The sequence below is a fragment of the Hemibagrus wyckioides genome, linkage group LG01 (assembly GCF_019097595.1).
Source record: "Hemibagrus wyckioides isolate EC202008001 linkage group LG01, SWU_Hwy_1.0, whole genome shotgun sequence".
Lineage (NCBI taxonomy): Eukaryota > Metazoa > Chordata > Actinopteri > Siluriformes > Bagridae > Hemibagrus > Hemibagrus wyckioides.
The window spans coordinates 32545780-32570929 of record NC_080710.1 but is presented as its reverse complement, the minus strand read 5'-3'; the positions used below and the strand labels follow the sequence as shown (position 1 = coordinate 32570929).

General features: G+C 41.1%; 1 protein-coding gene across 6 annotated transcripts in view; it reads left to right on the top strand.

Moving 5' to 3' along the window:
* The window catches only part of arhgap29a (Rho GTPase activating protein 29a), a 60056-nt gene that overhangs the window by 15625 nt on the left and 19281 nt on the right, over nt 1–25150 (top strand). For 3 of the 6 annotated variants that reach the window (XM_058390836.1, XM_058390830.1, XM_058390846.1), the window contains 6 exons: nt 14597–14740; nt 21621–21717; nt 21984–22056; nt 23863–23923; nt 24232–24378; nt 24710–24774. In XM_058390836.1, the coding sequence (XP_058246819.1) occupies nt 14597–14740; nt 21621–21717; nt 21984–22056; nt 23863–23923; nt 24232–24378; nt 24710–24774 (587 nt within the window). Of the gene's footprint in view, nt 1–14596; nt 14741–19584; nt 19890–20412; nt 20436–21620; nt 21718–21983; nt 22057–23862; nt 23924–24231; nt 24379–24709; nt 24775–25150 lie in introns of those variants that run through there. The other 3 variants (XM_058390839.1, XM_058390852.1, XM_058390857.1) reach the window with 3 other exon arrangements.

Sequence of the window (25150 nt, the reverse complement as noted above, 5' to 3'; positions counted from 1 at the left end):
ATCTAAGGTGTGAACACTGTGGACGAATGAGGTGTGAGGGTTTGACAGCAGTGATTCTCCAACATCAATCCAGATGTGTTACAGGTTCAATGTTTTCTAGCACCAGTAATTCATGGAGATCATCATTCTTTACCAAACGTCACAATGTGCAAACCATGTAAACATACACTCACATGTTTGTTTAAGTCCCTTAATATGACATACCATCCTTTAGATATAAAAGTGTGAGACACTTTCAGTGTTTAGCAGACCTCCTTCTCCAGAGTGACTCAAGTTCATCTCATTAAAGCACCTGAGGGTCAAAGGTCTTGCTCAAGAGCCCAGCAGTGGCAGTTTGCTGGTCCTGGGATTTGAACTCACAACCTTCCGATCATTTTAACTATTGCTCATAAAGAGACATGCCCTTGACACTGTGACCCATTCACTGAGGCTTTCACCTGTATGAAGTCCTGTAGTCCATTTGAACAGAACCCTGGTTTGTTCTCCACGGTATAGTTCGTTATACAGGTAAGAACACATCAATGACAGAACATCTGAGGAACGTCTGTTTCCAGATGCTTTTTTTGTAGTTGTGAGAACTGAACCAAAGCACCGAGCTGTAGAACTGTTGAAATGCCACGTATCCTAGAGATCCGGACCAACAAAAAGAGAAAAAAAATAAACCCTGGTTATGAATTGTCTCATTTATTTAGCTTTTTCTACATGTTCTCCAAGCTCAGGCTCGGGTGATTAATATCATCTCTACGCTCACTCGGTACAGGATTGTTTATCTTTTCTGGTCAGTGTATTTCTGAGCGATGAATGAAATTACATTCGGTTTGCGTTCTCAGTATCACTTTCAATCTTTTCAGGGTCAAATTTAGGACAGAAATGTTTAGTGTAAATCTTTCTAATAGGCAGAACCACAGATCACGCTCTTTAACGTTTCGCTCCGGCTCCTCAGCAATATCTACAATATCTCTTTATACTTATCAGGAGTCATTTGCAAATTATGTTCACACACAAACACACACACAGACACACACACATATTCTGGAAACACTTTCAGTAAATCAGTAAACCGAGTCATTGCTACTGGATGACTTCATTCATTAGGCTGGAGAAAAAATAGCTCCAGTCACTGAATGTTTCACAGAATCAATGGACACCTTTATTTTATAGTAATATTTAACAGACGCTGCTGCTGGTGGATTCTGTCCAGGCCTTGTGCAACCAGCAGGTAGAAGCGATAACATCAGTACGTCCTTGTGGACAAGTTCTTGGAAGGAGGCCAGGTAATGTTTTGGGAATGATTATTTTCTGGCTTCCCGTGTGATTGTGTGTAGATACAGTAGGCTCAGTGTTGCCTTTATCAAATGCAGGCTAAACATTTATGGAAGCTGATAAAAGGATCTGAAAAAGAATTTCAGATATTCAAACTATAGCTATTTACATGTGTCTTGGTATTTTCTTTGCTTATGAAGTAAGATTTTCACTTTAAATCCAAACAAATCTTCGTACAAAATGATTGGTTTTGATATTTTTTAAAAAACAATCCTAAACACAAATGTTAGAATTTTAATCCAAATCTGAAACATGAGTATTCAATGACAATCAGGTCAAAGGTGAAGCGTGCAGGAATTCCATGAAAAAGGAGATGCTGTCAAAGCGGAAGGATTTTAATGTTCTGCTAGAAATCACTTGCTTGTGAAACTCAGCACGTAGCCGATCGCAGCCGTCTCTCATGTGTAACACCGAGTATCTTATCACATAGTGTTGATTCATCGTCATAAATTCTGTCAGAGTATAATATAATTTTCGAGATACGATGGATATTTAGATAATCTGATCAGATATTTCTGATTTGCAGTTAGCATAAACTCTTTGTATAAAGTATTGTTGAAAATATTGACTTAGTGCTTAACATTTATGATGAGAAAACATATATATATATATGTATATATTTATACACTACCAGTCAAAAGTTTGGACACACCTTCTAATCCCATGGTCTTTCCTGATGTTTATTTCTTTCTACATTGTAAAACAATGCTGAAGGCGGCCGAAATCCACAATAATGTCCTTTGAACAGTGGATATTGAGATATGTCTGCTACTGATGCTCTGTAAAGCCTTCATAACGCCTCTAATCTGAGGTGCTGTTAATTGGTGATTTCTGAGGCTGGTGACTCTAAATGAACTTCTCCTCTGCAGCAGAGGTCAGTTCTGGTCTTGCTTTACTGGGATGGTCTTCATGTGAGACAGTTTCATCATGGGGCTTGATGGGTTTTGCAAATGCACTTGACAATACTGTTCTTGCAAGAACTATTCCAGAACACCTGACCTTCGTGTCTTAAAATAACAACTGACTGTTTTTTGTTGTCATTACATATGGATTACTGAAGTCCATGTGTGTTATTTCATAGTTCTGAAATCTCCAGTATTGTTCTAGAATGTAGAAAATAAATCCCTAAACAAAAAACATTGAATTAAAAGGTGTGTCCATACTTTTGACTGGTAGTGTATATATATATATATATATATATATATATATATATAAAGAATTTTATATATAAGTTAGTTTAAACCCTTAGAAAGGATCTAACACTGGAAACTGGAAAATGACGTATCCTGTATCACAGAAAAGCCTTTAATAATCATACATTTTTGTCAAATCTTTCACAATCAAGACAAATACAGGAAACAAACAATAACGAGTGCATCTAAAGTGTTTCTGTTCTACTAAAATAGCTATGTAAATACTTATAAGCAGTTAACTCTGGCTAGCATTGGTATAGGATTAGCTGAAGCATTATCTAAACAGTTATGCTAGCTAAACTCTCTATTTGAATGGAAAAATATATATTTTATTTGCTTGACTCTCTGAAAGGGACTAGATTTTATTGAGAATCCCAAGAACTTCACATTTGACTTAATTTGCATTTTAAAAAAATTTAGATTTAGGGACTTGATTACATTTCAAAACCATAATTTTGAATGTTTGTCTATCTTTTCTCATGTTCAAAACAAATCTATAACAAAAGTAAGTGTTTAAAATACACCAAAAAACATGTAATGTATAATAATATCTGAAATATAGAAGCTTGCTATAGAAACAGCCTGCACACGTGATTCCATCTGCTATTGCGCATGCCTGCTGGATTGTTTGGGAAAATAACCATGTAGAAAAATGTGTTTATTTCTTTCCGTCTGTCTCGCTCCATCTCAATTTTTCTCACTGACTGAGACTCTCTCTTCTTTGTGGGAAAATAGCAGTGGCACAATCGCCCCTTGAGAGAACCTCCATGCTGTTTCAGTGATTTGTGGCTCAAATCGTCCCTTGTGAATCGTCGGCCTAAAATTAGCCTCTGGCTGACTTTTTTTCCTTTTTTCACTGGTTTACAAGCTTTAGAATGCCACTGTACCTCAGCCTTGTTTGGTTTTTGGATTCTATCGGGTTATGTGTCCTCCTTAGATTGAAAAAAAATTGACTGTAAGGCCTTTCAGCTAATTCTTTAATAGAGAAATAGAGCTGCGTTTGCGCGAGCACGCCCTAAATTAAAGCCACTGTAAATTAGACTAGCGGAGATTCGGGTTGCTTAGATCTCACGCTCCCTTTGAAGATCTGGTTGCATACTCCGGCTCGTCTGCTGTAAACATTCTCAGGGTGCTTTTACAGATCCCTTATGAAGCATGCGGTTAGCTTTAATGAGTAACAAGACTAGGGGGTTGGGGCTGGAAGGGGGAGGGATGTTTAAAACATAAGTGGAATTGTCTTGTCCCCTACCCCCTCCTCGGCACATTCAGACGGTCAGTCATACGGAGCATGCAGGGAGATTAGGGTTCAGTGGGAGATTTCGGTATTGTATATATGGCTGGGGTATTTAAAATGGCACCCTGGTGAGAGAGAGAGAGAGAGAGAAGTTTCTACATCTGGAGAAGCAAGATGGAAAGAATAAGCTACAAAAAGAAGATCTAAAGAGCCTAATAATGGAAGCAAGCATGGGTGTGCATGCTGAGATAAGCTACAGGAGTCTTATGAGCATACACAAATAAGTTACAGGTGCCTACAAGCATGCTTGGGCAAGTTACAGGTGTCCAAGTGTCTACAAGTATGCACATGTATGTTATAGGTGTGTACAAGCATGCAAATTTAGGTTACAGGTGTAAACACTTGGGGCTCTAATGCCACCTTGTTGCTAGGCTGAACCCTCTGATCCTCCAGCACTGCTGGACTGGTCCCAACATCTCTCAAGGTTTGAGGAAGACCTGCACCAAGGCTGTTCTCAGTTCTGGCACCAAGATGGTGGAATGAACTTCCTCTAGACAGCTGAGTCATATATGTGGTTTCAAATGAGTCTTCAGGCTGATTCTGCAACCTGGAGCATGCACATGGACATCATGATTGTCTCTGAGCGTGCACATGGACGTCATGATTGTCTCTGAGCGTACACATGGACGTCATGATTGTCTCTGAGCGTACACATGGACGTCATGATTGTCTCTGAGCGTACACATGGACGTCATGATTGTCTCTGAGCATGCACATGGACATCATGATTGTCTCTGAGCGTACACATGGACGTCATGATTGTCTCTGAGCGTACACATGGACGTCATGATTGTCTCTGAGCGTACACATGGACATCATGATTGTCTCTGAGCGTACACATGGACGTCATGATTGTCTCTGAGCGTACACATGGACGTCATGATTGTCTCTGAGCGTACACATGGACGTCATGATTGTCTCTGAGCGTGCACATGGACGTCATGATTGTCTCTGAGCGTGCACATGGACGTCATGATTGTCTCTGAGCGTGCACATGGACGTCATGATTGTCTCTGAGCGTACACATGGACGTCATGATTGTCTCTGAGCGTACACATGGAAGTTCCAGGTGCCTACTGGTTGTGTACAAGCATGCATATGTAGGTCCAAGGTGTCTACAAGCATGCTTATGTAAATAAGAGGTGTCTAGGAACATGCAAATGAGGTGTGTATGAACTTACACATGTCTATGAGCATGCGTGTGAAGGTTACAGGTGTGTGTTTGTGTACATGTGTGAGTTACAGGTGTGTGTTTGTGTACATGTGTGAGTGTGTGTTTGTGTACATGTGTAAATTAAGGGTGTGTGTTTGTGTACATGTGTAAGTTACAGGTGTGTGTTTGTGTACATGTGTGAGTGTGTGTTTGCATACATGTGTGAATTACAGGTGTGTGTTTGTGTACGTGTGTGATTGTGTGTTTGTGTACATGTGTGAGTTACAGGTATGAGTTTGTGTACATGTGTAAGTGTGTGTTTGTGTACATGTGTAAGTGTGTGTTTGTGTACATGTGTAAATTAAGGGTGTGTGTTTGTGTACATGTGTAAGTTACAGGTATGTGTTTGTGTACATGTGTGAGTTACAGGTGTGTGTTTGCATACGTGTCAGTTACAGGTGTGTGTTTGCATACGTGTCAGTTACAGGTGTGTGTTTGCATACGTGTCAGTTACAGGTGTGTGTTTGCATACATGTGTGAATTACAGGTGTGTGTTTGTGTACGTGTGTGATTGTGTGTTTGTGTACATGTGTGAGTTACAGGTATGAGTTTGTGTACATGTGTAAGTGTGTGTTTGTGTACATGTGTAAATTAAGGGTGTGTGTTTGTGTACATGTGTGAGTTACAGGTGTGTGTTTGCATACATGTGTCAGTTACAGGTGTGTGTTTGCATACATGTGTCAGTTACGGGTGTGTGTTTGCATACATGTGTCAGTTACAGGTGTGTGTTTGCATACATGTGTCAGTTACGGGTGTGTGTTTGCATACATGTGTCAGTTACGGGTGTGTGTTTGCATACATGTGTCAGTTACAGGTGTGTGTTTGCATACATGCGTCAGTTACGGGTGTGTGTTTGCATACATGTGTCAGTTACAGGTGTGTGTTTGTGTACATGTGTCAGTTACAGGTGTGTGTTTGCATACATGTGTCAGTTACGGGTGTGTGTTTGCATACATGTGTCAGTTACAGGTGTGTGTTTGCATACATGTGTCAGTTACAGGTGTGTGTTTGTGTACATGTGTGAGTTACAGGTGTGTGTTTGTGTACATGTGTGTGTGTGTTTGTGTACATGTGTAAGTTACAGGTATGTGTTTGTGTACATGTGTAAGTGTGTGTTTGTGTACATGTGTAAATTAAGGGTGTGTGTTTGTGTACATGTGTGAGTGTGTTTGCGTACATGTGTGAATTACAGGTGTGTGTGTTTGTGTACATGTGTAATGTGTGTGTCTGTGTGTGTACATGTATAATGTGTGTATTTGTGTGTACATGTATAATGTGTGTCTGTGTGTGTACATGTGCAATGTGTGTGTCTGTGTGTGTACACGTGTAATGTGTGTGTACATGTGTAATGTGTGTGTGTGTTTGTGTACATGTGTAATGTGTGTGTACATGTGTAATGTGTGTGTACATGTGTAATGTGTGTGTGTGTTTGTGTACATGTGTAATGTGTGTGTACATGTGTAATGTGTGTGTACATGTGTAATGTGTGTGTGTGTACATGTGTAATGTGTGTGTACATGTGTAATGTGTGTGTGTGTACATGTGTAATGTGTGTGTACATGTGTAATGTGTGTGTACATGTGTAATGTGTGTGTGTGTACATGTGTAATGTGTGTGTACATGTGTAATGTGTGTGTACATGTGTAATGTGTGTGTGTGTACATGTGTAATGTGTGTGTACATGTGTAATGTGTGTGTACATGTGTAATGTGTGGGTGGTCACATTGTATCAGCTTGCTGAGTTTAATGACCATCAACACTTAAGTAGAAGATTTGTAGGTTCCTTCTTACTATGCATCTAAAGAAGATTCTCTCTCTCTCTCTCTCTCTGTAGATTTATGGTTATGGCTTCTGTTGGGCTGGGTGAAATTTGTTACGGGAAAGGGTACCAAGACGAGTTGTGTACATTAACGTGTCCTTCTTGGTCTTTTGTGGAATGGTGTAATGTGTGGGCTGAAAGAACTCTAAGAGAACTCTGAGAGAGATCTGAGAGAACTCTGAGACAGGTCTGGCATAATTGTGAGAGAACTCTGAGAGAGAGCTGAGAGAACTCTAAGAGAACTCTGATACAGGTCTGAGAGAATTGTGAGAGAACTGAGAGAATTCCTGAGAGAACTCTATAAGATATCTGATAGAACTGTGAGAGAACTGTGAGAAATCTGATAGAACTGTGAGAGAACTAAAAGAGATCTGAGAAAACTCTGAGAGAACTGTGAGAAAACTGAGAAAACTCTGAGAGAGATCTGAGAGAACTCTGAGAGAGTTCAGAGAGAACTGGGGGAAAACTCATGAGAGAGATCTGAGAGAACTGTGAGAGAACTCTGAGAGAACTGTGAGAGAGGTCTGAGAGAACTGTGAGAAAACTCTGAGAGAGATCTGATAGAACTGTGAGAGGACTCTGAGAGAACTCTGTGAGAGATCTGATAGAACTCTGCGAGAGGTCTGACAGAGACCTGAGAAAACTCTGAGAGAGATCTGAGAGAACTTTGAGTGGACTCTGGTTGCTGTTGATTAGAAAACCCTTCTGTTGGTTCTCTTAGTTTTTTTATTTTCTTCAGCTGCTAAATCTCACCTGGCATCGCTTTGCCTCCTCAGGATTTTGGTTATCCGCTAATTGCTTGTTTTTTTTAACAACAGTTAGCAATGCTTATTGCTTAGTATCACCTTTGTAGAAGTTCAGATCATGGATTGTTGGTCTTTAATAAAGGGCCTTAATTTTCCACTTCCTCTAAGCCTATTGTGTTTCTAACAGCTCGAATGATCAAGCAAGCTTTCACTTTTCCATCCACAGTGGGGAATGACGCATTTGCAAGAAGTTTGGGGAGGAGGTAAACCTTCACTCACCTGTGGTGCTTGCCAGAATTATACCCTTGTGTTAAATGCAACAAAGGAATGTAAATAGCTCTTCAAACAACAGAAACAAACCACTCTAACCTTGCAGAAACATAGTCCCTTCTGAGAGAACCTTTGGAAAACAAGATGACCGATATGATCAACCTCTCCTTAACTTGAACTAGCAAACAAGATGGTGATTTTTATCCAGTAGATTGGATTAGAGGAACTCTTCAGAGCAAACTTCTAGCGCTGGATTAAGGTCAAATTTAACCAGCCCAAATGGGATCCCAGGACATAGCTAATCTTGACAAATCCCCTCATGAAGAGAGGGACTCCAGAGCCCAACCTGTCCACTCTGCCCTGCCAGAAAGGGAAAGCTTTATCATTTTCATTAGTTTCAGGCTAATGGGATTTTTCTTTTTTGCAATAATTTCCTTGTACAAGTGGAAGCAGGTGCAGTGGTTGCAGATTAACAGGCTGTTTTGACTTGAGAGGTCTGAAGCCTGGGAAACCGATCAAGCCGTCCTGGCAACAAGTGGAAAGAGTCAACAACCTCGTTTCAGTGAGATCACAACGCTGTATCATCGGCCAAGCTAATGAAGAAAAGCAGCTGCTTTTGCCAGAGCTGTGTCCCTCTTACGCTCTTGCATCAGTGATATAAAATTTACAACAAGCAGACCAAGTATAAAGACTCCCCAGGGCAGCAGAGTGTCTGATACACCCACCTCTTCTTCTGTACATGGGGCAGTAGGAAAGGGGTAAGGGTATGTGTTTGGAGCAAAGAAGAGTTTTCTGGACAATCCATGTGTATCCATCTTTACTTCAAGCATCTTTCTTGATTTCAACCCGATCACTTATACTTCTCACACTGACTCTCACCTTTCTTAATGTGAATGAATAAATCTAAACAATAATTAAGATAAGAAAATGTTTTGATAAGTCAACAAGTCCCATAAATCTCTCATAAATCATTTTACTTGTTGATAACACCTTACCTGACCATTTTCACCATTCATTCAGTATAACATATTACAGTGGAACCTCGGCAAAGGAATTTAATTTGTTCTAGGAAGCGAGTTCTTAAGGTGAAATTTTATATTGCGAAATGAATTATTCCATAAGAAATAACGTAAATGCAGATAATCCGTTCCAGCCCCCCCAAAAAATATGACCAATATTCCCAATACGAAGCGTATGTAAACTGTATGGCTGCTTACAAAGAACTGACCCAAGCCAAGTATTCCATGTCAAGGCTCCTCACAGGAAGTCCTGCCACCAAACTTGGGCTAAAAATAGAACAGACCGCTCACACCACCAATCTATCAACAAAACAACACCCCAAAAGTTATGTAGCTTTTGAACGCATCTCAAAGGCAACGTTGGTATTGTGGGGTGACTCTTTCCAAACAGCTTTCACTGAGTGAAGAGAAATTAGGAAAATTTGTAAACCCTCTGCGCTTGGCTTTCCACTGATGCTAACAAGTTTTGAACGGCTCCCAGACGTACGCACAACTTAGCCGGTATTCGGTTCGGTTTGGTTTGGTTCGTTCGTATGCCACAAAATGTCTTGTATGCTGATACAAATTTCTTGCAAAATTTCAATTCTTAAGGTGAAAATTTGTAAGGGAGAGCATTTGTATGCCAAGTTTCCATTGTATAACATAATCACCTTCCATCTTACTACAGTCTTGTCTTATATACCTACACATAGATTTTTTCTGGTGGCTGGAGCCAGGTAATTAGCCTAATTTGAGCTCAGGTTTTGTACTTTGCCTTTTGATATGGCACATTCTGAGGTTTGGGCAGTGGTCACTAAAAGAGTAAGGCTCTATGCTAGTAATGTTCTGTGTTTGCCAATGGCGTGTCCTTAAACAACCACTGAACAAGTGCTCAGATTTATATTAGGCTTGAATTATAAGCTGCTTTGGGTAAAAATCATCTGCCAAATGGATAAATATAAAAAAGGATTGAGCTCTAAGAAGCTAGCCATTTACTTAGTGGACAGTCTATCCAACTGTTACTTAACTCCATTCCTAATCTCCTGTCCATAGCGGTTTGTTCAAATTTTTTGAGAACAGAGGATATATCCCCATCATTATCCAAATACACTTGTGTACAGTGCAATAAAATGCTTCAAATATTTCAACTTGAAAGGAATCTGGGTTCAGAGGACAGGGTCAGCACTAGTGTGACCCACTAGTTCAGGGTCTCAAGGGACTAACCTTTTTAGAACTTGCAATCCTCCAGTGACAAACACGGACCTTTAACCTTAACCATCAAGCCACTGTTTCTACTTGTTTCAGTTGCTTTTTTTGCTGAATTATACATCCCATACACTTACAATTTCCTCTTCTTTTCAGCTCTTTTCAAATTCTTCTATTGCTGCTGGGTTTCTTTTATCATATCAAGCTCTACTGGCTATCTGGAGGTTTGGGTCATTGGTGGAGCTCGGTGGGAGACTCTTGTCTTCAGTCAAGCAGATCTGGAATGCAAGGGCACGGTGTAGCTTACGACCCACTGATCAGGAAAAAGAGGCCTCTCTCTCTCTCTCTCTCTCTCTGTCTGTCTGTCTCTCTTCCCATTCTGCTTTATCTCATGCTGCCGTCCAGACTTTCTCTCACTATCTGTCTCACTCTCGAGGGCTTGTGTTTTCGTTTGCACTTTCTTTTACTCTGGGCCTCCTGTTCATTTTTGTGAGAAAAAAGCACATTCCCGACTCCATGCTAAGCATCTCATTTACATGCAAAAGAGTACATACCCAAGCATAGACACGTTCTTGGCCAGCAGAGTGGATTTCTGAATATTTTCATGGGAATACTGAATGCAACGCCCAAAACTCTTAGAAACCAAAAGAACCCCTGATTGAGAAACTGCTGTTATTTTGTTCTCAGATTCGCCTCTTCAGACATTCCTTTTCCACGGCAGATGGAATTAGGATTCTGAGCGTGGTGTAATTAGCCTAATGAGAGCTCTCGGCGCATACGGATTATATGGTCGCTATATGACTCACTGTATATTTCGGTTTGAAATCGACATGGACCTGCCGAGGTGCCAGAAGAGCGTAGCGGAGGCGTTTTCATCATTTCTATACATTACTAACATGATGCCAAGGTCATAAACGCCTCAGTCAGGGTTTTTTGAGGTTTTAGTATTCACAGTGCAGGCAGGTGTTTAATGTTGGACAATAGCAGTCCAGCTCGCACTTCATCACTGTCAGGATGAATATCACCCCCACCCCATTACCCCTGTCATACAAATGGCTTTTTTACCCTGCATGACTGAGTAGAGAGGCTTGCAGAGGAAAAAACACTGCTAAATCATACTGAACCCCAGACCTCTGGTCATGTATCACCTTCTTTCAGTCAAAACATGACAAAAATGCTACAGATCATTTCTATTTCCCTGTCATTCACTTTGTTTTCCTTCAGTTTTATGTAGCATTGTTTTGCTAAATTGCTAACAGTATAAATAACACATTTTGCCCAGAAGCCAAAGTTTGGAGCGGTCATAGCTTCAGCTATGAGTTTAATTTGTATAAAAAAACGAACAAATTGTTTGAATTTATTTTGAAGTTTTCAAGATTACCAAAGCAACAATATGACATTTGCTGATATCACTGAATCTACTACACTTGAATAAGATTCAGTATCCTTACTTCAATATGTGACCAACTTTTTTGTGAGTGATGATAACATAGGACTAGTAGGACTTCTGGTCAAATCTCTTGCTAACTTCTTAAAATTGTCTCATGATTTGGTCACTGGCTAATTTCCGTTCTCTTCCTCCTACACATGTGAAGGTACCGCATTTTCTTTTATCCCCAGCTCAACACACACCCTTTTCCCCGCACAGCCAATTTAACCTCCTCAAACCCCTTGCCATGCATCTGGATTTAAGCAAATCTGAGGCCTAAACTTTAAACTGAGTTTCTGTAAATGCTAACATTTTAATCTCTGGTTAATCATGTAACCTGGTCAGTTGCTAGGAAAGTGGTCAAGTATGCTGCTTCTTCAAGACCTCCTCCACCTACAGCCTTCTCCTTCTCTCAGTAAAGGAGGATGAAATGAACCTTGGAAAACATTTAAAGCTTAGCAACCTCACACCGACACCTCCATGCCGTGTCGATGCTAGCTCAGAAGGTATCAATGGTAGACGGTAATCAGAAATACGGCTGTAGCGAGTGAGATGTATGTTGACTGGTTGGTGTGGGTGGTGATGATGGTGGAGTCCCTGCTGCACGATGTATGATGCAGTGTCAGTGCACCACGACGCTCGGTGTGTCAAGCAAGCATGCGTGTGTACAAAGCTTGTTGTCTCAGCAAAATGGCATGCTTTGCCCCCTGCAGGAAGCCTAATTCCTCTCATTAGAGTCGTTCTGATAGTGAATATATGCTGTAGCCTGCAGGATTAATCGTACTGTGGATCGCCCCAGACTGAGCTGAACATTAAAAAGCTGGTGCTCAGATTTATTACACCATAAACGTGTGATGTCTTGAGGCCCCAGGGTATGTTTGCGAATGACCTGCAGGGACAAAGCAAGACTCCACCACTCTAAAGCTCCCCCTTGCTTTAATAGGGTCTCCCCTGCTCACCATACAGGGGTAGAGGACCCTGAGACAGGTCTCATACCTTTTTAACTACCTGCCCCTCCCCCGCTGGCGGTGCCTGCAGGTTCTGCAGGAAAGGAAGCTGTTCGCTTTTGGGGACGTGTGATTGTCATTCAGAGAATAGTGTCCTTAATTGACCCTGACTGATTAAAGGCTCTAACCAGAGGCATGCTGGGTGTGGAGCATGACCCCTTGCGGGACGTTACTGACTGCAGCTTTATAGCTCCGTGTGAATGTGACTCTGTTTCTTCGGTTCATTTACACAAAGTGGAAATGCTAATGTTGAAAATGGAAGAGTGGGTTCTGCTCACCATAATAAATATAAAGATATAAAGATATATGTGAGTGTGTGAGTGAGTGTGTGAGTGAGTGTGTGAGTGTGTGAGTGTGAGTGAGTGAATGTGTGAGTGTGTGAGTGAGTGTGTGAGTGTGTGAGTGTGAGTGAGTGTGTGAGTGTGTGAGTGTGAGTGAGTGAATGTGTGAGTGAGTGTGTGAGTGAGTGTGAGTGTGAGTGAGTGAATGTGTGAGTGAGTGTGTGAGTGTGAGTGAGTGAATGTGTGAGTGAGTGTGTGAGTGAGTGTGAGTGAGTGAGTGAGTGTGTGAGTGTAAGTGTGAGTGAGTGTGTGAGTGTGTGAGTGTAAGTGTGAGTGAGTGTGTGAGTGTGTGAGTGTGAGTGAGTGAATGTGTGAGTGAGTGTGTGAGTGAGTGTGAGTGAATGTGTGAGTGAGTGTGTGAGTGAGTGTGAGTGAGTGAGTGAGTGAGTGTGTGAGTGTGTAAGTGTGAGTGAGTGTGTGAGTGTGTGAGTGTGAGTGAGTGAATGTGTGAGTGAGTGTGTGAGTGAGTGTGAGTGAGTGAGTGAGTGAGTGTGTGAGTGTAAGTGTGAGTGAGTGTGTGAGTGAGTGTGTGAGTGAGTGTGTGAGTGAGTGTGTGAGTGAGTGTGTGAGTGTAAGTGTGAGTGAGTGTGTGAGTGAGTGTGTGAGTGTAAGTGTGAGTGAGTGTGTGAGTGAGTGTGTGAGTGAGTGTGTGAGTGTAAGTGTGAGTGAGTGTGTGAGTGTGAGTGAGTGAATGTGTGAGTGAGTGAGTGAGTGTGTGAGTGTGTGAGTGAGTGTGTGAGTGAGTGAATGTGTGAGTGAGTGAGTGTGTGAGTGTAAGTGTGAGTGAGTGTGTGAGTGTGAGTGAGTGAATGTGTGAGTGAGTGAGTGAGTGTGTGAGTGTAAGTGTGAGTGAGTGTGTGAGTGTGAGTGAGTGAATGTGTGAATGTGTGAGTGAGTGAATGTGTGAGTGAGTGAGTGAGTGAGTGATTAAATTAATGAATGAATGAGTTAGTTAGTTAGTTAGTGTGTGTGTGTGTGTGTGTGAGTCAGTGAGTTACACTCTTATTGTCAGTTTACCGGCATGAATGTGTGTTTTTGTAAATAAAGGAAGTGAGTAACAGTGAAATAACGAGACAGTGACGAGTGCTAACAGGTCTGCAGTGTGTGTGTGTGTGTGTGTGTGTGCTTGGTATCTGTACCCGGAGTCGCGTCTTTAAACTTGTTCTCCAGACTTCACAAACCCGTCCTGACATCATCCCACATCCCACGTCCTGACATCATCCCACACAGATGTATTGTTCGTTATTAATTCACAGCAAGACGATTTTTAGTTCAGCTTTTATTCATGAACAATAAAGTAAAATTTACAACTATATAAACAAACAAACAAACAAACAGTCAAATTTGCAAAAGCTGCTTGCAGTGTATATTCACATTCATTGTGCTTTACACACAATATATTCCCAATGTTATAGCTGTATACAGTGTGTGTGTGTGTGTGTGTGTGTACAAGTGCAGGTAATGCATGCAGTTTGTGAGTGCTTGAGTTTCTAAGTGTATGCAAGGGCGTGAGTACTGTGTATGAGACTGTGTACATTTAATGTGTGTGTGTGTGTCTGTGTGTGTGTGTGTGTGTGTCTGTGTGTGTCTGTGTGTGTGCATAAGTTTATATGTGTATGTAAGGTTTGTGAGTACTGTGCATGTAACTGTGTACATTTAATGTGTTGTTAATAAACTTGTTATTCAGTGTGACTAACTCAAAGAGGTGTTGTTTTACTCACTCTGTGTGTGTGTGTGTGTGTGTGTGTGTGTTCCAGAGCACCAGGACTGTCTGCACCAGGTGGTTCATGAGCGTCTGGGCGAGCTGCTGCGTGTGTTGAAGTGTGTGATCGCTAAACACCCAACACTCAACTCAGTGGACATTCTCACTGCAGCGGGCACGCTCATCGCCAAGGTCAAAGGTCAGTCACACCTGACCCCGCCTACTCTCCTCTGTCACGCTGTACTGTGTGTGTGTGTGTGTGTAGACATGTAGCTAGGTTATTTTGATCTGCACTATTTTGACAGTTGGGCTGTAAAACCCTACCTAATGGAATATTATACACACACACACACACACACACCAGCCATCTATTCATTCCCATTCACTTTTCTGTGTGTGTGTCCAGTTCCGTATGTGTACATTATATGTGTACATTCCCCCCATGACCACCAGAGGGCCAGAGTGACCATATGATGTGACCACACACACACACACACACACACACACACACAAACACACACACTATACACTACCAGTCAAAAGTTTGGACACACCTTCTAATCCCATGGTCTTTCCTGATGTTTATTTCTCTCTACGTTGTAAAACAATGCTGAAGGTGGCCGAAATCCACAATAATGTCCTTTGAACAGTTGATATTGAGATATGTCTGCTACTGATGCTCTGTAAAGCCTTCATAACGCCTCTAATCTGAGGTGCTGTTAATTGGTGATTTCTGAGGCTGGTCACTCTAAATGAACTTCTCCTCTGCAGCAGAGGTCAGTTTTGGTCTTGCTTTACTGGGATGGTCTTCATGTGAGACAGTTTCATCATGGGACTTGATGGGTTTTGCAAATGCACTTGACAATACTGTTCTTGCAAGAACTATTCCAGAACACCTGACCTTCGTGTCTTAAAATAACAACTGACTGTTTTTTGTTGTCATTACATATGGATTACTGAAGTCCATGTGTGTTATTTCATAGTTCTGAAATCTCCAATGAATGTAGAAAATAAATCCCTAAACAAAAAACACTGAATTAAAAGGTGTGTCCAAACTTTTGACTGGTAGTGTATATATATCCACATTCTTTATGATTAATTTCCCTAGATAGATTGAAAATAAAATATATTTTAGGACTTTTGTGTGTGTGTGTGTGTGTGTGTGTACTAATGCTGGTTAGAACATCATAAATATAGTAAATAATAATATACATTAGTAATAATACAAGATGTGAAAGTGGGTTTGTTTAAGGTCGATATTAAACATTTTCATTTCATTGTCTGTACCGCTTATCCGTTCTATCCTCGGGTCACGGGGAGCCTGTGCCTCTCTCAGGCTTCATCGGGCATCAAGGCAGGATACACCCTGGACGGAGTGCTAACCCATCACAGGGCACACACACACACACACACTCTACAGGCAATTTAGAGACTCCACTCAGCCTAGAAGCATGTCTTTGGACTGTGGGAGGAAACCAGAGCACACCCACCAAGCACAGGGAGAACATGCAAACTCCACACACACAGTGAGCAGGAGCAAGACTCGAACCCAAACACTGGAGGTGTGAGGCAAACATGCTAACCACTAAGCCACCGTGCCGTCCGATATTAAACATATATTTATACATTATATTTTTATGCCATGTCCTCGCTTATTGTCGAGGTTCTTCCCGTGGAGAAAACTGTAACTGTATCCGTGTCACCTTGAGGTCATTTACAGAGACTGCAGGTGTGTGTCAGGACTGAGGTTCTGCTGGACCCTACAGAAAAGTCACGTAAACGTTCGGACTCGTCAGTGACCACTAAGACCACAGACTCAAAGTTTGTGTGTGTGTGTGTGTGTGTGAGTGGGCATGTTGATTTGAGGTCTATCTCTCTATCTATCTATCTATCTATCTATCTATCTATCTATCTATCTATCTATCTATCTATCTATCTATCTGTCTGTCTGTCTGTCTGTCTGTCTAACTATCTCTCCAATGCACACAAAATACACAACATACACACACAACACACACACTACATAGGCAACATACACAGCACACAATATACACAACACACACACTACATACACAACACACACAACACACAATATACACAACACACACACTACATACACAACACACACAACACACAATATACACAACACACACACTACATACACAACACACACAACACACAATATACACAACACACACACTACATACACAACACACACAACACACAACTTACACAACACACACACTACATAGACAACATACACAACACACAATATGCACAACACACACTACATAGACAACATACACAACACACAACATACACAACACACCCAACACACACACTACATACCAAACATACACAACACACACATGACATAGACAACATACACAACACACACACGACATAGACAACATACACAACACACAATATACACAACACACACACTACATACACAACACACACAACACACAACTTACACAACACACACACTACATAGACAACATACACAACACACAATATGCACAACACACACTACATAGACAACATACACAACACACAACATACACAACACACCCAACACACACACTACATACCAAACATACACAACACACACACGACATAGACAACATACACAACACACACACGACATAGACAACATACACAACACACAATATACACAACACACACACGACATAGACAACATACACAACACACAACATACACAACACACACACGACATAGACAACATACACAACACACAATATGCACAACACACATATTGATACATGTTGATACAGACCATAACACACACACACACAGAGTTAGGGTGTGTTAGTGAGCATTAGAGTTTAATTCCTGCCCTCACTGCAGGACTGGGGTAATGCCTCTGCTCCAGTGTATTTAGAAAAGGATAAAAACCCCACAGGAGCGGAGGAGCAGCGACGCCACACGGTGTTCTGGACTGCTGCCTGATGGGAAAACTGTGTGTCCATGTTGACATGTCCTGCCTTCCACACATCTCCACACACAGCATCACGTATTCTGTGGAAATAAAGCAAATCTCCCGGGCGGTGAAGGGAATTTCCCCCTCGCTCCTTCTCTCGCTCTCCCCCCGCTCAGTGATGTTTTTGGTTGGACTCCAGAAAGCCAAGGCGCTTTTCTCGCACCACGATGGAAGTGTTGTGTTTCATAAGGAGGAAATCTGCACTTCCTGTCTTGGTGATGTGGGTTTTCTCTGCAGAAGAGCTGACTCCATGGTTCTGCCAAGAATGCAGTGTTCATCTGCAGTGTTGCTCAATGGGTTCGCTCTGGTGGAGAGAGAGCGGCTGGAAGTGAGGTGAAGAGGCAGGAGATGAAGCTGTCTAGATGTTCTCCTGTCCAGGCTGGGATTTCTTATCAATTCTCAAAAACCAAATCAAGTCCATACTCTAAAACCCTGACTTTCTGAGAACATTCTAAGCTAAAGAAACTTTTCCTGAAGCTAAGGTTTCTAAGAACCGCTCACCAGCTCAACAGCTCCCCAGCTCACTTTCCAATTCTGGATACTTGGAATCTAATTCCAGGTCTTTTTTAAGGTTCATCTCCTCAGCTCACTTCCCAGTTGTGGATACTTGGAATCTAATTCCAGGAGTTCACCCATCGGATGTCAGATTTTCATTTCTTCAGTCAGTCTTGCTGTCAGATCAGTCGAATAAGCCGTTTTTCACACAGTCACATGGCTGTGTAGCTTTCTGTACAGCTTTACCACATCTAATCACATTTCCTGTGCTTTCAACACTCTCACAAATGAAAAGAGAGGGAAGTAAAAAAACAAAATAAAGTGCGTGTTAAATGTACATGATCCATAGCTGTGTAGCAAGAGCGCAGGCTTGTGCTGGTAATGCTAAAGAATTAACGATAAATCTTAACCACACTGCACCAGGAGTAAACTCTTAATGATTTGAATTAATTAAATAAATAAAAATTAAATAAAATGAATTAATTAAAAATAAATTAAAAAATAAGTAATTAATTATTAATTACATAATTAAATAATTAATTCATTGATTATAAATTAATTCATAAATTTGTGTATTTAATTTATACAGTGCTGGAAATTTCGGGAAAGTTAGGAAAAATTGGTTGTGGTTTCAGCTGATGGACCAATAAAAAGAGAGAGAATTACTGCAGGCAAGAGGAGTGCCAATGTGAGCTAGCAGGGGTGTGGTAGCTTAGCTTAAAGTCTTGGAAGGTTGTATGAATCCCAACTCCACCAAGTTGCCACCTCTGGGCCCCTGAGCAAGGCCCTTAGACCTTTAGCTGTGTAAATTGTAAGATGCTAAGGCCGTCTGCCAAAATGGCAGTTGCTAATGTTTTAGCCTTATAGATGTTAACATTATGGATGGAATAATGTTAATGCTAATCTTTTTTTAGCATCATGGATGTTTGAAGACAAATAAACACTGATGAAGGTTTAATAAAAAACAAAAAAAACATTGTTTTCAACAGAATAAATCTGATATTTAGGATTGTCAGCTATGTAATGTCTAAGATTTAGGACAGAGCTCGGATCAGAACTTTCTAGAACACACTGATATCCAAGAGAGCGAAGCTTTTGTGAAAATGTGATTTTTGGCTCGAAGACTTGGATTTATTAACAATGTGCTAATTTGTCCACACAAACTTCAGCGATTTTCAGCAAAGTCCTGTTTGCTTTAAAACTTTTGAAGTGTCCAAGCGATCAGCTCGTCCCACAGCACACACATTTATCAGTATGAATGTTAACACCGCTCTGATCCGCATGTCATGATCTACATCTTTTCCGAGGAACTTTATCAGGATTCATTCGAACGGAGCTCTGCTAGAACTTGGGCCTGTTTTCTCTGAAAGCATAAAAGAAGAAGAAGAAGAAGAAGAAGAAGAAGAAAAAGCAAAACAATGCCCATTTTTACATAGTGATGTAATTTCCACGCTCAAGCTTTGAGTGGCTGAGGCGAGCTGCCATTGTGTTCTCGTGAGCTTCAGGATGTCCTGTCTGGGGGGAGGGAAGGGGTAGTTGGGGTGGTTGTTGGAAACAGGACGTGACCGTCGGCCATAACGAAGGAAGGTAGAGAACGGTCGACGGAGACTCGGATATGTTCGGACATCTTGATCTTACAAACGAATCCGTATCAGAACTGGAAGCTTCAGAGTCGAGTATCTGCTAGTGCTCTTGCGTTCTTTGTTTTTGTGGAGGACATGAACCCCCAACAAACTTGAGGAAACATCTACAGCTCCATTGAGGACTCCTGTTTGGATTGTAAGGAGCCCTGTTTCCACCTAGCAGGCCTTTTTTTTGTACTGTATCTGGATGGGAAGTGTCTCAGTGGGTAAGTCTGGGAAATGTGGAGCTGCTTCACGTTGTGGAGGATCACACAAGAAACTCTTTGTGTAAATAGACGCTCTTATCAATAACTGGTTAATAATTCTTTGGAAACATTTTTTGCTAACTGTTGAAATATTTTCTTAATGATATCACTAGAGCTTTAGAGAGGAATTTATCCAAAACCTAAATTTTGTCAGAATAATAAATGGAGAAAAGTTGTTTTTGGATACGTTTCTAAGTTTCCTGGGAATGGATTAGCTTGGTATGAACAGGTGAGATTATGAAGATGCCTAACCGTTCTTTCGAAGATTTTCGAAGACTTTTACAAGATGGAAATCCTTCCGGTTTTTTTAATAAATCTACATGTTCATGCTTCTATTAGCTCCTCCTCATGATGGAGACTAGCAGCAGAGTCATATTTAGCCTAAGTGCAGAGATTCGTATATACGTGTTGAAACGACTCGTGTTGAAGCGAGTGTTTGGAAGTCCAGTGATGGACAGACGCTTAGCCGTAACCGCTACTCTCCCTGCTGATGGTGGAGGTGTGGAGGTAAGAGTTCAGTTGGAGGAGGAGGACGGGTTCTGGCTTCACCTCTCGCCCATTTGGCTGTTTCAGATTTCCTGAAAGCCTCAGGGACAGAAGCGAGATCTCTGGAATGCCGATGGCGTCAGCGGGTTTGGCGGAGACGAGCGCTCGCTCTCTCGCTGCGTTTATTTTTTCTACATGGGGTTTGACAGGAAATTTATTGTGGGCGGTTGATTGCAGCTCATTTGCGCTGGTGTTTTCATCCCTCGCCGTCTCTGCCATCAAGGCGTTTAGATGCAACACAGGAAACAGGTTACGACATAACACACACTCGGACTTGTGCTTACGTTTCTCTGAGGTTCTGCTTTGTAGTTTATGAAACTCTACTAATCTTCAGAACCTTTTCACTCATTTTAACTTGCGCTTGTGCCGAGCAGAGAGGAGGGTCTCACTCAAGGGACTTGAACTCACAACCTTCTGCTCTTAGTGTCAGTTATTACAAAACTGTACACATCTTTTTACAAAACACAGTAAAATATAGATAACTTTTTAACAGGATGTGTAAGAGAAGTGAGGTTTCAGTTGTTTTAGTGAAGTTATTGAGTTTCTAGCAAAGATACAGACTATAGCCAAGTCAATGTCATGTGACCTGTTAATGCTCAGCCACACCCACTTACAGTGAGCACTTGCTATAACAGATAAAAAAAGTCTATTTGTATTAAAATTAGGTGTGTGTGTGTGTGTGTGTGTGTAGTATACATGGAATTACAGCAACATTGCTGAACTCAAGTGTGTATGTCCCCAAAACCTGCAGAATGAAAATAATTAATTAATTAAATTGATTACATTAATTTCTGAAAAAAGAGATTTATTTATTTATTTCATGATTTAATTATTCATTTATTTATTATTATTTTTCATTAAATTGTATTGAGTTAAGGTGTGAATGATTCCATATAATAAATATTTTCTTTCTTTTTTATTTTTATTTAATTTCAAGTTTCATATTTCAATGATGTCTGAAGCTATTTGAGATATTTTCTAAAATATTGTAAAACATAAATATATGTTTTCATGTTTATTGAAACATTACTGTATTGCAGCCAGTTTGTAAGCAACATTAAATATCATTAAGATCACATCCTTTACTGTAGAAGTTCCTCTGAGAACCATCTTTCTGTCCAGTGCTAACACCTCTACCTCCGACAGGTGTGAACTTCAAGGAAGTGAATGAAGACAACAAGCGTGAGGTGTTCAGAGAGATCTACTCGTCCATAGACACGCTGGCCTTCACCTTCGGCAATGTGTGAGTGGCATTTAACTGTCGTGAGTCATCGGGGGCAGGAGAGGGAGTCTCCAGTGGGGCAGGATGGAGACGTCCACCATGTGTGGGGATTTGAGTCAGCAGTGGAAGTGCCTGCATCTGGTCTCTCGGATTAGTCTGTGATTAGTGCTGGGGTTTATTTATCTGTGCCTGTGTGTGATAGCGCCGGTGACTCAAAAACCAGACGCCATGTTTGTTTATGAGAAGTTCTGACTTCTTTATTCCTGTTTCTCTGCCGTCTCTCGCAGAGTGTCTGACTTCCTTATGGGCGATGTAGAGAACGGATCATCTTTGCGGCTCGCCCAGACCCGCAGGAGCAGGGTAAGTCATCCAGACGCTGATGCCATATCACACACTCTATCACCTGGAGGAGGGGCAACAGGGGCAAAGCTACTGTAGGAGACGTCTTACATCCCAGTAGGACGTCTCAGGGAGGCAGGGCTGACTCGGTTTGACCTACAGTATGAGATAGAGCGTGAGTCAGTCAGTTTGCACTGGTGTACTGAGTGTTTTATGAGAATGAGGAGTAACTGGAGTGATTTATTTTTCCAGTTTGTAAAATATCTTTCTGATAAAAATGAGCAAGTCATCAGGGGAATCTTAGTTCAGTGAAGAAGCTCTGGTGCGGTTCAGGACATAGATGATCATGCTGTTCTACACATTTGCTGCATTCATTAATTAATATTAATTAATAATATTGTAATATAATATTAATAAATATTAAATTGATAAATAAATAAATAAATTGATAAATTAATTTTTTTTTTTTTTCATTTATACATTTATTAATTTGTATAAAGGAGCCTCTGAGATGGTGAACTTTTCATAAAGCAACATTTGAGACTCGTAGCTGCAGATTCAAGCAGTTAAACATATGGACGTGTTTATGTACTAGAAACATATAGAAGAAAAAATGTAAAGTTTTGAGAAAATATTCTACAGGATGTGTGCAACTCATTTATGCAACATTTGTGAATTCACATCTGTGTGTGTGTGTGTGTGTGTGTGAGAAACACAAATGTGAGAGTTTGGTCGTTTGTGACAGAGAGAAAGGATTTGTGCACCTGCAACGAAATCTGAGCTGGTCACCTGTTGTGTTGAAGAAATTCCACAGTGGCAGGTGTCTCAGATGTTTTACTCCATTAACACCTCCATGTCTTCGTTTATTTACAGTCATGAGTCACCTGATGGAGGAAAATGATTCATATTCTAAGAAAGAAAGTTTGTTAGAAAAGATTTCTCATGTTCTGCTCCACAGTGGAGGTTATTAGGAAGCTCTCAGGTTCTAATCATTATCAGTTAACGGTCAGTTGTGAGCTTGTGTATGTGGAAGAGGGCAGTTAGTAAAGTTTGAGAAACGAAAGCACTGGATTCTCAGAGAACGCACATGCTAGTGTTCACCCTCTCATGTGATGGGGAGAGTGAGGTAGTGGCAAAAAAAATGACAAAAGAAGGCAAAAGAGGCTGAAGAATTAATTTCCTTCTGTTTTTGTTGTGTCCATGTTGATGATTGAGTGTGTTAGTCATGTTCCACTCCACAGTGGAGGTTAATATGAAGCTCATATGAAAGTAGACACTCAGGACTTTAAGAATTTGGAGTGTTTCAGAAGGATTTCTGTTTTTAGACTACTAGGGGTGATATATTCAGAGAAAAGATCCAGAAAAACAAAAACGGTTTATTTTGTCACACACAAATGTTTGTATCTTCAAAGTAAATGTTGATCTCAAACCCATTCCTGCTCTCTGAGATGTTCTCCAAGTGCTTGTTCATCTAAAAAGCAGCTCAGATTTCATCTTCACCCAGTAACATTCTGTGTAAGGTTCTCCAACAGAGGGAAAAACACACGTCTAAAACACACTGGAAACTAAATAGAGTCGTTTTAGATCAGACCCACAGACACAACATCATTCAGTTCTTTACACTGATTGAAAACATCCCATAATTCCATGTCCATTCCAGTGGTGTATTGGAAAAACAGTGTACTGGTAAAAAGGATTAATTAGGGAACAGCGCTGTGTGAAAATATGGAGAGCTGGAACGAGGGAGTCTTCCTATCCAGTGTTGAACCTGCGAGTTTAATCTGTAACAGAAAGCAGGATTTGTGATCTCTTCATCTCCTCTTTCAGTCTTCAGAGAACCTGTCAGTAGAGCTGGGTGGAGACGTTCCTGAGAAAAATGACCCTCCAGGTAAGAAATAAGACTCATATAGATTCGATAAAATAATTAACATTTTAATGAATAAGCGTTAATAAAGCTTTAGCAGGATCGGTTGACTGGAGCCAGATTCCGAGATTCCAGCCCAATTCCGGGATATATTTCGGATTGTTGCTGTATCGTACTCGATTTTTGAACCTGACTCCACAGATCTCACACGTCTGCGCTAACTCTTCCGCTCTGAGCAGCTTGAAGTGAACCTGTTTATCGTTACATCTCAAATTTCTGAAGCTGCTCGATAGTTAGTGACCTTGAAGAGTGTGTTGGTTGTGTGTGCTCAGGTCCCGCCTCCCCCGTGCGAGCGCTGGAGCTGGACGATGTTCTGCAGCGCAGTGAGAGCGGTGTGGAGTCGGCACTCCTCTATGCTAAAGCCTGGTCCAAATACACCAAGGAGCTGCTCAACTGGGTGGACAAACGCCTCAGTATGGGTGAGTGACCGCTGCCAAGCATGCTGGGAAGTCTTCTCTTCTCGTATAGCGTGTCATCGGCGTAGAAGAGAGCGCTAGATGTGTGTGTGTGTGTGAAAGTAAATCTGGAAGTGGACCGGACCCTGAACACAACCCTGTGGGACACCATCTGTGACAAAGAGAGAATGAGAGCGTTTGTTTAATCTCCGCTTCAGACGTCGAAACCACAACATATTAGACTATTTATAACCGTCATCATCATCATGTGTGTGTGTGTGTGTGTATTTTCCACTCTCGGTTTTTACAGTTGTTGCATGCAGGATGTTGTGTAATTGAACTTTTTCCCTGACAGATGTGGAATGCGCCAAAAGCCTCACCAAGATGGCCGAATCAGCCAAAGCACTCGCCAGCCAGCAGGTCAGCAGCTCACCATGTCCACTTCCTCTCAGTGTCTGACCACTTCCTCTCAACAGCTGATATCTGTCACTACACATCAGGATTAGCCAATAAGATTCATTTAGGAGTGAAGCTCTAACTGATCAGCATGAGTGTGTGTGTGTTTGTGTGTGTTTGTGGTATTAATATTTTGTTAAAGCACTGTTGAGTTCTGCATTCTGATTGGTCAGAATCTGTTAATAAAAACTGTAAAACAAAATCTATCTATCTATCTATCTATCTATCTATCTATCTATCTATCTATCTATCTATCTATCTATCTATCTATCTATCTATCCTTGCTTTCTTTCTTTCTTTCTTTCTTTCTTTCTTTCTCACTCTGCTGAACAGAAATCTA